At 47.0% G+C, this 14,397-nt stretch overlaps 1 protein-coding gene across 2 annotated transcripts in view; it reads right to left on the bottom strand.

The window, feature by feature from the left end:
- Positions 1 to 257: 257 nt before the first annotated feature.
- Positions 258 to 14,397, bottom strand: part of SLC30A10 (solute carrier family 30 member 10) — a 28,370-nt gene continuing 14,230 nt past the window's right edge. The window contains exons 1-4 of one of the 2 annotated variants that reach the window (XM_039883405.1): positions 13,234 to 14,273; positions 12,518 to 12,595; positions 6,529 to 6,768; positions 258 to 4,169 (exon numbers count right to left, since the gene is read on the bottom strand). In XM_039883405.1, coding sequence (XP_039739339.1) covers positions 3,670 to 4,169; positions 6,529 to 6,768; positions 12,518 to 12,595; positions 13,234 to 13,852 — 1,437 coding nt within the window. In that variant the 5' untranslated portion in view covers positions 13,853 to 14,273 and the 3' untranslated portion in view covers positions 258 to 3,669. Of the gene's footprint in view, positions 4,170 to 6,528; positions 6,769 to 12,517; positions 12,596 to 13,233; positions 14,274 to 14,397 lie in introns of those variants that run through there. The other variant, XM_039883406.1, reaches the window with a different exon arrangement.

The following is a 14,397-nucleotide window of genomic DNA, read 5'->3' on the forward strand; positions in this document are numbered from 1 at the left end:
AAGAATTTTTGTTAACATCTGAACTTGTCATCGGCACTAAGATGAGCTGCTTGTTGAGAACCACAACTAAAAACATCGTTAAGATTAAAACTGGCGGAACATTAAACACCTTAACCCCAATAATCGATTGTACTGATATTATCTGTTCTCACTTTGTAGGGGGTTCATCGAATTGTGAGCACTCATGAGTTGAAAAGGCTAGTGAAGGCAAATGTTTTTCTCTTCACCTCACTCATGAATGACCGATCTGTATAATCAGATTTGTCAGAGCTTTTTTTTTTTTTTTTTTTACAAATTGTATGTTTTCTTTAAACATCCAAAGTTCCTATTTAGAGACGACTGTAATTTTTACGAATAGTTTGATCTCGCCTTTAAAAACAAATTAAGAGCCAACGCTGCAGAAGTGATTATATTAAGAAGAGCTTTCCTCAGCAACATCCCTCAAGTTCCTTTAGGTTAAGTTAGTGATTCACAACTAGAGGCATTTTCCTCCCCAGGGGATATGTGGCAATGTCTGGGAACATCGTTGGTTGTCACAACTTAAAAGGATGCTACCGGCATCTAGTGGGTTGAGGCCAGGGATGCTGCTAAAAATCTTGCAGTGCACAGGACAGCCCCACACGACAAGAAATTATCCGGTTTAAAATGTCAATAAATAGCAAATCTCTACTACCTCGTGGGTCAGCTGGCCTTATTATAATCCCAAATCTACCTCGGTGAATCTTTGACATTCGAAGTACCCATTCCGGCTGAAATTCCTGATTTATCCACTAGAGTTTGGCCAGCTGGTGGTGAAAAATAATAACAATAATTAATTATGGAGAATATTTGAAATTCTTCAAATAACGTTTCCTTATTTTATTGATATTTTATCAAAAATGTTAGAGGGATCATATTTTTTCCCATCAATAATAAAGCCTGGTAGCCTTATGGATAGTCCTAATGGCCAAATATCATGAAAAAAAAAATTAACCTCTGTTTTCGAAAACAAATGGAAAATTGGAAAAAAAAAACACATCGATAGAGTACTTCCTATCATTATGCTGAAATACTGTGGAAAGGGCTCTTTTTATGGAGCTAGAAGGACAGATGGTCACCGCCGAGTGCGGTCCCCATGTCCCCCACATTACAGCATGGATGTTCCTGACCCAGCGCACACAGAGGAGGCCTAGACTTTTAAAACATTATTTCCGATTCTTAAAAAAGGAAGAGAGAGAGAATTTTCTGGAATTAACCTAAGCACACAGGAACACTAAACTGCGTGACAGTATTTTTTTTTTTTTAATCCCAGAGAAAAACATGGTTTATATCCACTGTTTATCAGCTGCAACGGCCACCAAGCAGAGCTGATTTAAAGGGAGAAAAGAAATGTTTACATTTCCTTGGAAGAATTAAAGTGCAGGACAAGGAAAAGCCAAGTAAAAATACCGCACGGCAGGCATCACTGTGCCCGAGACACACCAAACCAGGTAACAAAAATAATGCACCTAACTAGCTCGTTTGGACATTATTAAACGCACTCAGTCAAACTCTCTTAAAAGGTATTATTTCACACTGGCTCTACTCCATAACTTGGTATGTTCATAACTGTCCATCAAGAATACTTTTCTGAGGTTAGATTTAATTATGTTGGAATTATGTTCTTTTTCCTTTCCAGAAAAATACTTTAGAGATTAACTAAATAGCATTATTTGGATATAAGCAAATACACATTCCTGTAGCCAGTTGCACAAAACTAAAAAATTATCATTTTTCCCTTTTAATAAAAAAAGGATATGAAATTAAATGAGACCTTTAAATGCGAAAGTAGGGGACAGATTTTTTTCTTTGGCTCCAGACAAGCATTTCAAACCAACATTTATTTAGGAGAATTTGGTTTACATATCACCGTGATGAGTTGCATAGAGAATGCCCTGTTTTGTGTGAGTACATGCTGCGTTTTTAATATTAAAAATAAAAATGTTGTCATATTTTACCCCTTTTTTGGCTACAAAGTACATATAGGCTAGTCCAATAAACGACTAGGGATAAAATCTATTGAGACATTTTTCTACTTACCTAATTCATGGCTAATTTAAACTTAGATGATAAATTTTCAAGGAATAAAAAATTCTTATCCTACTGATCACAGTTGCTTACTTATTTCTGCCTTAGAATTCAAGATTAAGACTTTTTATTAAACGGCATTTATGCTGGAAAATGTGGATGCTTTTTCTGTTACCAAACCCAACAGTTCTGATGAATATTGTGCAGTTCTAAACAGGACTCAATGTTTAGAGTCTAAAATAGGATCATTTTCGATTTTGCAACCCATCAAAGAAGATTCTAGTTTTCTTGTGAGGCACTTCCCATTTTCACATACCTATTTTGAAACAGTTCTGATTAAAATATTGCTGTCTAAACTATTTGTTAAATACATGGCAGGTGCTTCTCCAATACTAATATAGGTCAGTTATGGTTATGGATCCAAATCAGATTCCAATAAATTTATTTGAACTTGGTGATATGGGTCAGAGACATAGAAGAAGAGTGTAAGCTCCTCAAAACACACCGAAGTCAGTAATGAACTTAATTCTCATCTCTCCCTCGGACATACACTTTTCATCGAGTTCCTGGTTGGCAACAATAATAAATACTTTAAAATACATCCAACTAAAGAAAAATCGATCTTGCTTAATTTGGGGGCAGGAATGAATCTTCAATGGCATATACTCTTCTATCCCAGTAATGTTCATTTTTCTCCTGGTAAGTGCAACATAGATAATGTGATCATGTAAAAAAAAAAGATTCACGGGAAACTTGGACAGATAAGTCAGTCATTATTAAGCAATAAATGAAAACAGTCCCAACTGGACTGACTCTAAAAAACAGTATATAAGTACTTGTGTCACATGTAAGGAAACAGAAATGTTCCCCAACTTTACGTGAAAAAAAAGTTATATATATTTAAACATTTGAAACGCCCTATAGCTATAGTTCAGTTCACTACAGAAAGTAAACATTCCTTTTCTCCCCATCTCATAAAATGAGGCGGTCAAAAGCATTTTCTTCCTGCTTCCTCCCACCCCTTCCCCAATAAACTCGACTTCCTCTAATATTCTGAGAGTGTTTTCTACCTTAATAGATATCCATTTTACATTTATTCAAAAATGAGTCCAAGAAAAAATGTAAGCAATGATAAGACTACTTATCTTTTCTCTTAGGATCTTCCAGAGGAATGAAAAAAAAAAAAAAGCCATCATGGCATTATGGTTCTTAAGTTTTTATGATGTACTTGGCTGTGAGCTCGCCTGAGAGTCAGCTAGAAGTTCTAATCAGTTTAAAACAAATAGTACTTTGAGCCCCGTGTCCAGTCACGGAGTCCCCACCTTCGATGTCCCTGATAACTACGCTAGTGCAGTTTGCTTTGGAAAATAAATGCGCAAACTCAAACAGTCGAAGGGCAGCATGAGACACCCAGGACCATCATACCAAGGGGCTACCGCATCAGTCACGTAAAGATTAACAGACACAGTCAATTATCATCCCAAAGGGCCCACCCCTCGCTCGATACAGAGAGTGTGCATTGCAAGTGTGGTCAGTGTCTACAGCCCACAAAGCTCTCTCCACAAGCCAAGCTGGTGGCTCCAGGGTGCCTCGTCTATACAGTCTGCGCCCGTGGGTCTCAGATCAAAAATGTGTGCTGTTGACATAACATTGGTCCTCCTGAGTTTTGGTAAAAGCTTGTCCACGGTCACTCACAGAGCCATCCAAAGATACTGTGACAGCCACTTCTGTCATTTCTCTTCGGCCGAGGCCTTCTGCTCGGTACGTGTCTACAGGGGAGGAGCCATTGTGCTCGGCACAGCCATTGACGTGGGCCAGAGGCAGGGCCCCAGGGGGACAGCACAGCTGCGTGGCACAGGCCTGGGAGACGCAGGGTGAGTTGCAGAGGAACAGCGACTCCTTCTGCCCCAGGGTCTCCTGCGAGTCCACCTCCTCAAACTGGATGGTCACGTTGTGGATTCCCGCGTTGTGGAAGATTTCTCGAATTTTCACGTTGGCGTCCTGATACCCCCTGTCCTTCTGATACTTGATATGCAGGGTGGCGACGACCTTCGCACTTACGAGTTCCCAGATGTGCAGCTCGTGAACGCTGCTGATTCCAGGCACGGCAGAGAGTTTACTCACTAGAACGGGGAAGAGCAGATGACAGCTCAGGTGAGAGCCAGAATCGAAAGGTGGAGCCACCACGGGGAGAGGTGTCGTCCCTTGAGCCTTCTCACGGAAATGATGCATTTATAACGTACCGGGAAGAGAAATAGCCTCACCTGTCCGAGTACATTTTCTCCTAATCCTCTTTCTCCTCTCTGAATTCCTCTACCATACACCGTTAGCCCATCAGAGGCAATTCAAGAAAATAAATTTAATAACAACAACGACAAAAATGGCCGGGGTTGTCGAGTTTACAAGGGAATGGATGATCAAATGGACTGCCTGTGGGAGTATAAAGCAGGATGCCTTTTCTAAAGGGGATACGTGGGAATATGGATCGAAAACGTTTACCAGCAATTCTAATACTAGGAATGTAACCTAAAGGACATCACCAAATATTTACGTACAGGAATGGTTTGGGCAACGCTCTTTGTATTGAAAAACAAGAATGGAAGCAACAGGGAATAGTTAAATCGATTATACAGCAGACTATGATGCAGCCATGAAAAAGTAAGTTGCATATTTAAGAATGTGGGGAAGCTACATAAGGTATTTTTCAGTGAAGAAGCACATAGCTCAAATGCATACGTGGCATGATGGCTCCTTTTCTTTTTTTTTTTTTTTTACAAAATATCAGTGTCTACACACAAGAAAAGTTTTTTAGGCAGTTAAAGCCTTGTTTTATTGAATGATCGATACAGCGATATTATGAGTGGTAATTTCTGGGTGGTAGGACTGTGAGAGATTTTTCCGATTTCGTCTCTTCTGGGTTTTTTTATACTTTCTAAAATGGTATGTATTTAGAGAGATGGTATTGAATATTGATTACGAGCAAAAACCTTGTAACTAGCTAGATCCCACGTAATCATTTACTACCTGCACGATCTTAGGCAACTTACCTGGTCCCTCTGTGCCTCGGTTTCCTTATACGTAAACTAGGAGGGATAAAAATGGTACCTCATGGGATTATTTTAAGGATTAAATCGAGTTCATTTAAGAAAAGCACTTAGAATGATACCTAGCATATAAGGGCCATAAAAGTGTTGTAATTGTTATAACTATCTACTTTTTAAACATCTGTTTTTAAATATATATATATATATATATATATATATACACAACTTTGTTAAAAGGCGGTATAAGTCACGTATTGCTTTGTATATGTTTATCTCCCTTCTTTTTCCCGGAAAGCCAAGACAGCACGGGGCACCTGCTCCCTGAGCTCTGCCCGCGGCACTGGGCTAAGAGGAGGTGGGCAAGAAATGGACACTGATTATTTCAACTCTGTCTGGTACAGCAGCCAAAGCTGACCGCACCCAACTGCCTCTCAGAGACAGTAAACTAACCAAAGCTGCCAAAGAAAAGGCCCCCCAAAAGGCGAAAAGAACATCCGGGGTGGGGTGAGGGAAGCATCGTACAAGGCAGCCGAAGGCAGCAGCGCAATCCGCTTGAGGGCTGTGCCCGTCACGGTGACGCTGTAAATCGCAACTGTGACGCTATAAATCACGCCTCCATAGGGGAACGTCTGACTGTGGCCAGACAAAGCATTAACATCCACTTAAATCTAATTTCAGGTATTTGTCATCACATAGGTCTTTCGACTTTCAGTCTCAAGGCAGACCTGGGCTCTATTTCATGTCTACTGGCTCCCAGGAGAAGCAACGGCAGATACAACAGCAAACCTGCGTGAAAACCTTTTCTTCTATAAAAACATGATCCCCGTTTAGAAACACTAGATATGAAGTTGCATATTGCGTTTCTCACCAGCACCTGGGTGGCTCCCATTTAGAAATTCCTCAAAGTCTCTAAGCCTTTTGCCCTCAGCTGCGCATAACTAACGTGGGAGTCTGACCTTCTGTACGAGCAGAGAAACAGGTTCCATCACTGAATGAGGTCGTGAATGATCTGAATTTCAAACACTGTCCTTTGTACCGTGTTGTAAGGGACACTGTGACTCGTGTGCCCATAAAAATCAGTTAACTAGAACTCGGGGATCTAGAGGACGAGCGATGAACGGTTTCAGAATGAGGAGAATAAAAAGCAAGTTCTCGGCAGAGTGGCCTCCTGGGAGTTAAAATAAATCTTTGACTTGAAGGGAGATAGGCCAGAAGTGGGTACCGCCTGAGCACTGCAGTCGCAAGAACTTACGAAGGACCTTTGGTCCTTGGAGCTGTGACTCACACTACTTAAGCTACAAAACGTCTGTGGTGTGTCTAGTGCCTGGTGATTTGAAGTCTGTCACACAGATCAAACGCTGCTCCGAACTGCAGCCGGGCCTCCGGCCCGAAGGACATGGAGTGGACAGCGGCGCTAGCTCGGACCCGCCTGACTTACTCAGCTCTTCCACCTTGATTCCTTTGGGGACCATCTGCAGCAGAATGACAGCGGTCTCCTTGATGAGTGGGAAGGCGGATGACAAAATGATGATGACCATGATGATGGTCAGGCTGGGGTCGATGTAGCATTTCCAGTTACACGGGTCCTCGTCTTTCAGGGGAAGCGTGTAGAATATGATGGCCGTGATCACCACCACCACCGACCCCAGGGCGTCTCCCATCACGTGCAAGAGCACACCTGCCGGGAAGAAAGAAAGACCTCTAACGCATGGATCCCGGGTGGGGAGCCACGTGACACTCGGCGACTCGGGGTCCAAGTCTGTGGAGACCTGTTGCTGTTTGTTTTCTCTTTGGTTAGAACAGCAGGATGGATTCAAAGCAAACAAATGCAATGGCAGCTGTTGTGCAAAAACCAACCCCTAGGCCACCATCCCAAGCCCCAGAGGATTCAGACATCAATGGGAAGACGGCTGTGTCACCTCACAGTGCCACATGGCTGCCGCCCACCAGCCATCAGAGGACACCAAGCCGGAAATGGAGGCTGTGCAAAAGATTTGTTTTTCTTCCAGATTGTGCTTTCAATTGTTTCAGACATTCTTTACGAGGAGAGGGAGCTAAGTGTATCTTTTTATTGTCCTCCTTCGACCCTGATCCCGTTGACACCTGGCTTCGTCCTAACCACATTTGTTTTGAGAACAGGGAGGGACTCCATCAACGTTCCCATGGAAGAAAGCGCCTTTTGTCACAGTAAAACAAAATTAAAATTCTACAGATAATAAAAATTGAGGACGCTTTTAATGAAGGGAACGGTTTCTGAGGTTTCCACTGCAAAACAGAAAACAGGCAATCCTAGCAGAGATCTGGCATCCAGTGGTTTGTTTGGCGTGAACTAAACTGGGATTTAATGAATTCGGCGAAAATGTTGCCAGAAAGATTATAAAATATCAACACAAAGTATACACACACACACAGAAAGCAACATCAGAGTCTTGCTACTCAAGGTATGGTTTGCAGACTAACATGGCCTGGAAGCTTGGGAGAAATGCAGAATCTTAGGCCCCACCTCTGATCTATTGGATCCGATCCTGCATTTTAACAAGATCCCCAGGTGATTCAAACGCATCGCGTAAGAATTTCCAAAGAAGAAAGCATCTATCAAGGAAGGTCTGCTTTGTCTCTCCAACTATCCCACAGAGTCACTCAGGAAAATTAGTAATAATCCAAAACACTATCAACAACCTCATGGCTATGACCGAACAGTCTCGCTTGGAAGATATTTTACTTGGGTTAATTCTTCCTCTTGGCAACACTCCTAAGATCCTGAGTAGCATCGGCGTAGGTAAAATGGCATTCTGTAAACACACTAAATGTAACTTAAATTCAGGGAGCAGCCTCATCTCCTAGCTCTGTGCCCTCTTCTTCCACCCTCCACCCTCAGAGGAGCTTCTCCCTCCCCAGTCCTGAGCCACAAAGGGAAACTCGAAACATTTGGTCAACGCGCCTTGTTCCTCCAGAAGGAACTGAAGATCGAAGCTTTAACCTCTCCAGGGCAATAAAAAAATACCACCAGAAAAATACGAAGACCGAATATTACCTAGATGCCCTTCACCTCATTTTCACGGCCCGAGACAGTCTGATATTCTGAGATTGTCTCCTGCATGTCAGCCTCATTTCCTCCTCTAGACTATAAATAATTTCAGGCTGAGGGTCACACTCTGTACTTTCTTTGCTTAAATTTTAGCACCCACAGCATACGATGTAGACACTCAAGAAAACAGCGTTTTCTGGTTGGATAGCCACAGCGCCCTCCGCAGAGAGTAACTCCTGTCTTTTGCTTCATAACATCAACCGGACAGGCTGCCACGTGCACACCAGATGTTATTCTAAGTCTGTTCCATGTATTTACACACTAAGTTCTCTTTAGGACTCTCTGAGTTGGTTACTCTCTCCATTTTACCAATGAGGGAAGTAACAGAGTAGCGAAGTAACTTATCCAAGATCACACGGCTGGAAAGGGTCAGAGCTGGGATATAAGTCTGGGAGGTCTGACGAGAGAACCATTGTGCAACGAAGTCCTAAATTCTAATTTCAGGTTTTCCTTCTGAGAAATTTACTAGCCCCTAGGAATTATATCAAATAGTTTGCAAACTTATTTTCTCCATAATCCACAGTAAGAAGCATATTTTGCTTCCTAGAGCGTGCACACACGCGTGCCCACACACACACACACACACACAGAAACAAATGTTTGGTGAACAATCAAAACCTAGCCTTACATATGATTTGCTACTATTTTCTATTCTATTTTGTTCAATTCTGGGTGATTTTCTAAATGCCGATCGGCCCTTATTAAACTGATTTCATAACTCGAACCATCATAGCCTTCAGTTTGGAAAACTGCTTAAAGCATCGATTTCACTAAATCTTTGAGACTGGATGTCGCCGTGTTTTCTGTCCTCCCGCGTGAAGATGAAGAAGGTCATTATCCTTGGGGAAGCACCGTCCACCAGCAGGATGCTGAGACAGGTGTGTCAGTCACCTCCACAAAGAAGACTAATGCCTGGGATGGGAAACCACAGGGAAGGCTTCTCGCGAGACGGGCAGTGGGGGCAGGACCCTGAAGGGGTGGGAGACAGACTTCAACGGGCAGCTACACTGCGGGCGGAGAGAACTCAGAGAGAAGGCGTCAGGGCAGAGAACTCAAGGGAAGCAGTGGATGAGGACCCGACAGCCAGACCACGTGGGAGACAAATGCCCTAACTGTGGAGTCATGAACCCTGACAGGTCTCGTGAGCCAGGGACCTCATGAGCCGAGGACCTTGGGAAAGTCAACCTCTGTGAGCAACGAGATCCGAGATCCTCCCTCCCTCGTCTGCGAAACAGGAAATGACATCTAAAAAGCCACTGAGAAGAAGGCGCACAGAACTGATGGGAGCAGAGGACATAACAGCCGTAAGCGCCTTGCCCAAGGTCACCTGGCTGGGAAAGGGCAGAGGCAGGACTTAAAGTAGCTGTGCCTCCCTACGCACCTCTGCGCATTAAACGGTAGGGGCGAGGAGCAGGGCAGAAACATCCAGAAAGCAGTGTTGGCACCAGAACAGCGAGCCCTTGGACATCAGTATTAGAACCCTATGTTGGAGGTAGCAGAGGTTTTTGAGCAAACTCCGATGCGATCGCCTCTGTGATTCAGACAGACAGATCGGGCAGCGTTATTTGAGAGACAAAGTAGCCACTTGACAACTCGATCGTCTGATTAGACATGATGCTCACAAGGCAGCTTTGCAAAGACGGGACGCCTTAGCGCTGGACCCTCGCTTGCTGTCTCTAGGTAAAAACCAACCTCCAAAATAACTGGCATATAACATGAATTGGCAATTGGACATCGGGTGGAATTTGAGGCACGTCCCAGCACCTGGAAAAGTCATCCGTGCTGTTGAATTTGTCGAATAACTAGAAACACAGCTCATTAGCTTGGGGCATTCTTATGGGAGAATGAGAGCTCTTTCTTATGAAGAAAGGAAAACAAGAATTAGAATGAAACACCTCATCGAAGAAGGGTTCGTTTCAAACGAGGTCAGGACGGCAGTTCATCCATTGACAGTTACGCTCAAAGGGCTCCTTGTCTTTCTGACATCCTGCTGCAACATTTTTAATGTGTCATGTTTGATCGTATTAAACAAAATCGACCACGACAAAGTACACTGACAAGAATTTTTTAAAAGAGAGTGCTCTCACTGTGCTTTGCAGTAGTAGGTGATTCTTAGAAGGCATTTTTAAAAATTTCACTGGAGTAAGAGAACCAGCGACGAAAATCAAGAAACGATTCTTGTTCACAAGAATCCCCATCAGACGTTCGTTCCCCTGCGGTCCTGCTTTCCAGAGCAGTGGCTTAAATGTCAGGTAAGCGTTCAGCGGACTGTGTCCACTGGACAAGCAAGCCGTCCCGCCTGGAGTCGGAGGCAGCGAGCGATGACGGAAATGCGAATAGGAGGCCAGGGTACCTGCCTGCCTCTGCTGCCAGCTGGGGTGACGCTGGGAGTCACCGTGCTCGCTGGACCCTGTTTCCTCATCTGTAAAGTGAAGGGGCTGGGGTCCATTTTCACTAAGGCCTGTCCAGCTCTAACATCCCCTGGTCTTTGTCTGAATCGTGGCTCCAAGACGAGGACACAGGGCCTACGGTGAGGCCAGCCTCCCACATAGCCTGCAATATGGAAAGGCTCCTGCTGGCCACGGCACATGCTCTGAGCTCACCCTCACCGAAGCAGGTCAGTTTGAGCCCAGCGGCTCCACTCACTGTCTGAATGACGAGAACACTCACCTGATCGGATCATTATAATTACTAGGTGACTCATTCGCGAATGGTGCCTGGCACCAAGCACGCACTTCAGGAAAGTGTTAGCCAGTTTTCCTCCCATGGGTCTGAGCACTTCACATGCTTTAGCTCACCACCACCCCAAGAAGCAGACACGTACTATTATTCTCCTCATTTTAAAGATGAGGGACTTAGAGGCTTAGAAAGGTCCCATGACGCCCAAAGTCACGTAGCCTTAAGTGGCAAAGCCAGGACCCAAACCCAGGCAGCTTGAGCCCATGACCCAATCTTTTGGCCACTTCGTTATTCATCTGTGTTGGAAGTTAGAGGGGCACCTTTGTCAATACCTGTGGACCACAGGGCTCAGCCGGGGACAGCAAGGCATTTTACCTCTGACATTTTCCTACCCTGCAGTTCCAAGGGCTTTAAACTGAAAATGAGCAAAACCATACAAGCTTCCCTTACACTATGCTTCCCAAACTAGGTCAGAATATCTGCTGGTACCTATTCGTAATTCTTCTTGGCTTCTTCCCACCTACCTGTCCTCCTTCTCTGTAACGAAAGATAAGAACGAATAATTAACAGAACATGTTTTGAAGAGTGAAGGTGCTAGGATGGCGAACTCCATCTTAAAAACCTACAATATATGTATTTTTTAAGCCGACCCTTAAAAAAAGAAAAATAAATGAAAAGATATGATTTTTCCTTACAGATTCTTTCTAAAAAAATTCACCACCAAGCTCTTCAGAAATCTCCCTGGTTCAGTTAAATCTGTAAAAGCTAATTTATTTAGCATGTTTAGGGGCTCGTGTGTTGTTGTTCTTATTATTTTCTGATTTTTCTTATGATCCAGTCTGGGTATCACTTTGTAAAACCAATGGGAGACACTCGGAAATGGAGATGTCTCCTGGATTTTTTGTTTTTCTTTATATTATTTCCATCTATGCCCACAGGCCTCCCCAAATCATCTGAAGGTAAAGGGTTGCATGGCTTTTGTTGACATTCTCAAAGTGAAGATTGGGCATTGACCTTTCCCGAATCACCGTGAAGCCAGGCTATGCCCGAGAAGTTGGAAATCATACTGGTGAGAAACACATCTCTGAACGCCCCGGGCTGGCCTTTGCCCAGTGCTGTGACCTTGAGCACATGGTAGAAGGAATGTTAGCGATGCACCTTCTACGTGCCTCATGAGCACCCCCACTCTGGGCCTGGAGGTGGAAATTCAAGTGAGCCAGGAGACCCATCACAGAAGCAGATTTTTGGCAGAAATAACTGAAAGTGACGAGGATCGTTCTCAAGGCCACCTCGAATGTCACACACCCTTCTCGTGCCACCTTTATCAAAATGACAGTTAAAGCCGGCGGCACTTTGTGTTAGCAGTGAGTGTCCTTGGATGGGCAAAATCCAGTGATGTAGGAATATGCCGCCGATCTGTGAGCCTCTGAAGCAGACGGCATTAGCATGGGTCTGAATGGAGGAAGGGTCGATCATTAGCGACCAGAGTCTCCCTTGGAATCAATACAGTGATTAGGCAAGAGACCAGGGTCATAGTCTATGCATGCGACCCGCCTACATCCTAACACACCTGATTCGAAGGCAAACAGAAGATGACGAGGACAGCCCAGTCCCCATGCACTGCGAAAGGCACGTCGCGCGGACCCGACGCCAACCCTACCTCTGATGTTCAGGGCTTCGGACTTCTTCTCCTTTCTCCTCGTCTCCTCTGGCTCGTTCTGGGTGCTGAGGGCATCACCTGCATTCAAAGAAGAAACCTTGTGTTGTGTATAAGTTCTACAAACAAAAAGAACCAGTGGATTCAAAAACGGTTTGTTATTTTAAACGCCTCCTAGCTTCTCAGACCCTCTACCTACCTCCCCAAGCAGCACCTGTAGCTTCATTTTACACACACCCACACATACACACACACACACACACACACACACACACACACACACACACACACACCGCATAGCTGACCTGGTCAATGCAGCCTCGAGAAATGGTCCATCTTTAGACCGTTCGAGTTAAGCTCCCGCTCAAAACTGGTGAGGAACCCTAACCAAGCCGGAACTCAAGGGACAAGATGGGCCGAGGGTGGGGCTCCTGAATCACTGGAGAGAGAGGAGTGTCCATGCCCAATATGATTTCAAAAATGTCATATAATAGAGAAGAGGGAGAGGAGGAAAAGGAACACGTGGGGAGTCAAAGAAATCGCGGGGAACACGCTGAGTTAGCAGAAGAGGGTAAAAGCGGGCCGCGGAGGAAACGGATTTGGAAAGAAGAGAGGAGGAGGGCGGGAAGAGGGCGTGGAAAGAGCGGGGTGCGGGGAAGGGACGCGCCAGGGGGCCCGAGGGAGGGGCGGCGCGGCCGGAGGATGCACCCGAAAGGCACCTGCTACGTTCGAGAACACGGTCGCCCCCTTCTCCGCCGTCCTTTCCAGCGAGGCCACGCGCGGGGTCACGGCCGAGGCCGGGCCGGGCGCCGCGCGGGTGGCGCCCTGGGGGGCTCCGGGGGCGCCGTCGCCCGCGCCCGCCTCGGGCCCCCCGCGCGAGCGGCGGCGGCGGCGGCGGCGGCGACCGCAGCAGGCGGCCCAGGCGGCGCAGTCCTGGAAGACGAGCAGCCCCAGCACGTTGACCGCCAGCCCCAGCGCGCCCACCACCAGCACCAGCGCGGGGTCGTCGATGCGCTCCGGCCGCGCCAGGCGCAGCACGGCCTCCACCAGGATGGTGAAGCAGAGCGCGGCCAGGAACACGGCGTTGCCCAGCGCGCCCAGCACCTCGGCGCGCGCGTAGCCGTAGGTGGCGCGCAGCCCGCCCGGCGCGAGGCGCGCGACGCGGCCGGCGCTCAGCCCCACGCACAGCGACATCAGGTCCGACAGCATGTTGAACGAGTCCGAGAGCAGCGCGATCGAGTTGCCCAGGTAGCCGGACACCAGCTCGGCCACGAAGAAGGCGGCCGTGAGCACCAGCATGAAGAGCAGGCGGCACGTCTTGCCCGAGTAGCGCCCCATGGCCCCGCAGCGCGCGCGCCAGGTGGGCAGGTGGGCAGGTGGCGCCGCCGACCGCGCCGAGCCCGGTGCCCGCCTCCCGGCCGCCCCGCCGCCCCGCGCCCGGCCCTTTATAAGGCGGAGGCGGGGAGCCCCGGCCCCGCACGGCCAGAGTCTAAGGGAGTGGCCGGGCGGTGGCCGTATCTCAAGAGACCTTACGCCGCCTCCCGCGGTGGCCTCTTCCCCCTCCCTCGCGTCCCGGGCCTCCCGCGGCAGGTGGCCGCAAGCCGATGTCTGTCCCCCTAGAACTGGACGGAGCAGGGAGCTGCTGGGAGGAGGGGGCGTGTCTGGACGTCGCTCCTCGCAGACCCCCCCCAACGCCCCCAGGCGGAGGTGGGATCCACCCCGCAACGCGCTTCTCCAGTCCCCTCTGTCACCAGTGCCCTGACTGTTGACCCGTAGTGATAAGGACCTGGGCTGCTGTGGGTGTGATCGCTCTGCTGGCCGCGCACACCTTCGCGTACGTGCCCGGACGCTCGCTGCTCGCTTACCCTACCGCGTGCGGCCTG

Source organism: Pteropus medius, unplaced genomic scaffold, assembly GCF_902729225.1.
Source record: "Pteropus medius unplaced genomic scaffold, Ma_sr-lr_union100, whole genome shotgun sequence".
Lineage (NCBI taxonomy): Eukaryota > Metazoa > Chordata > Mammalia > Chiroptera > Pteropodidae > Pteropus > Pteropus medius.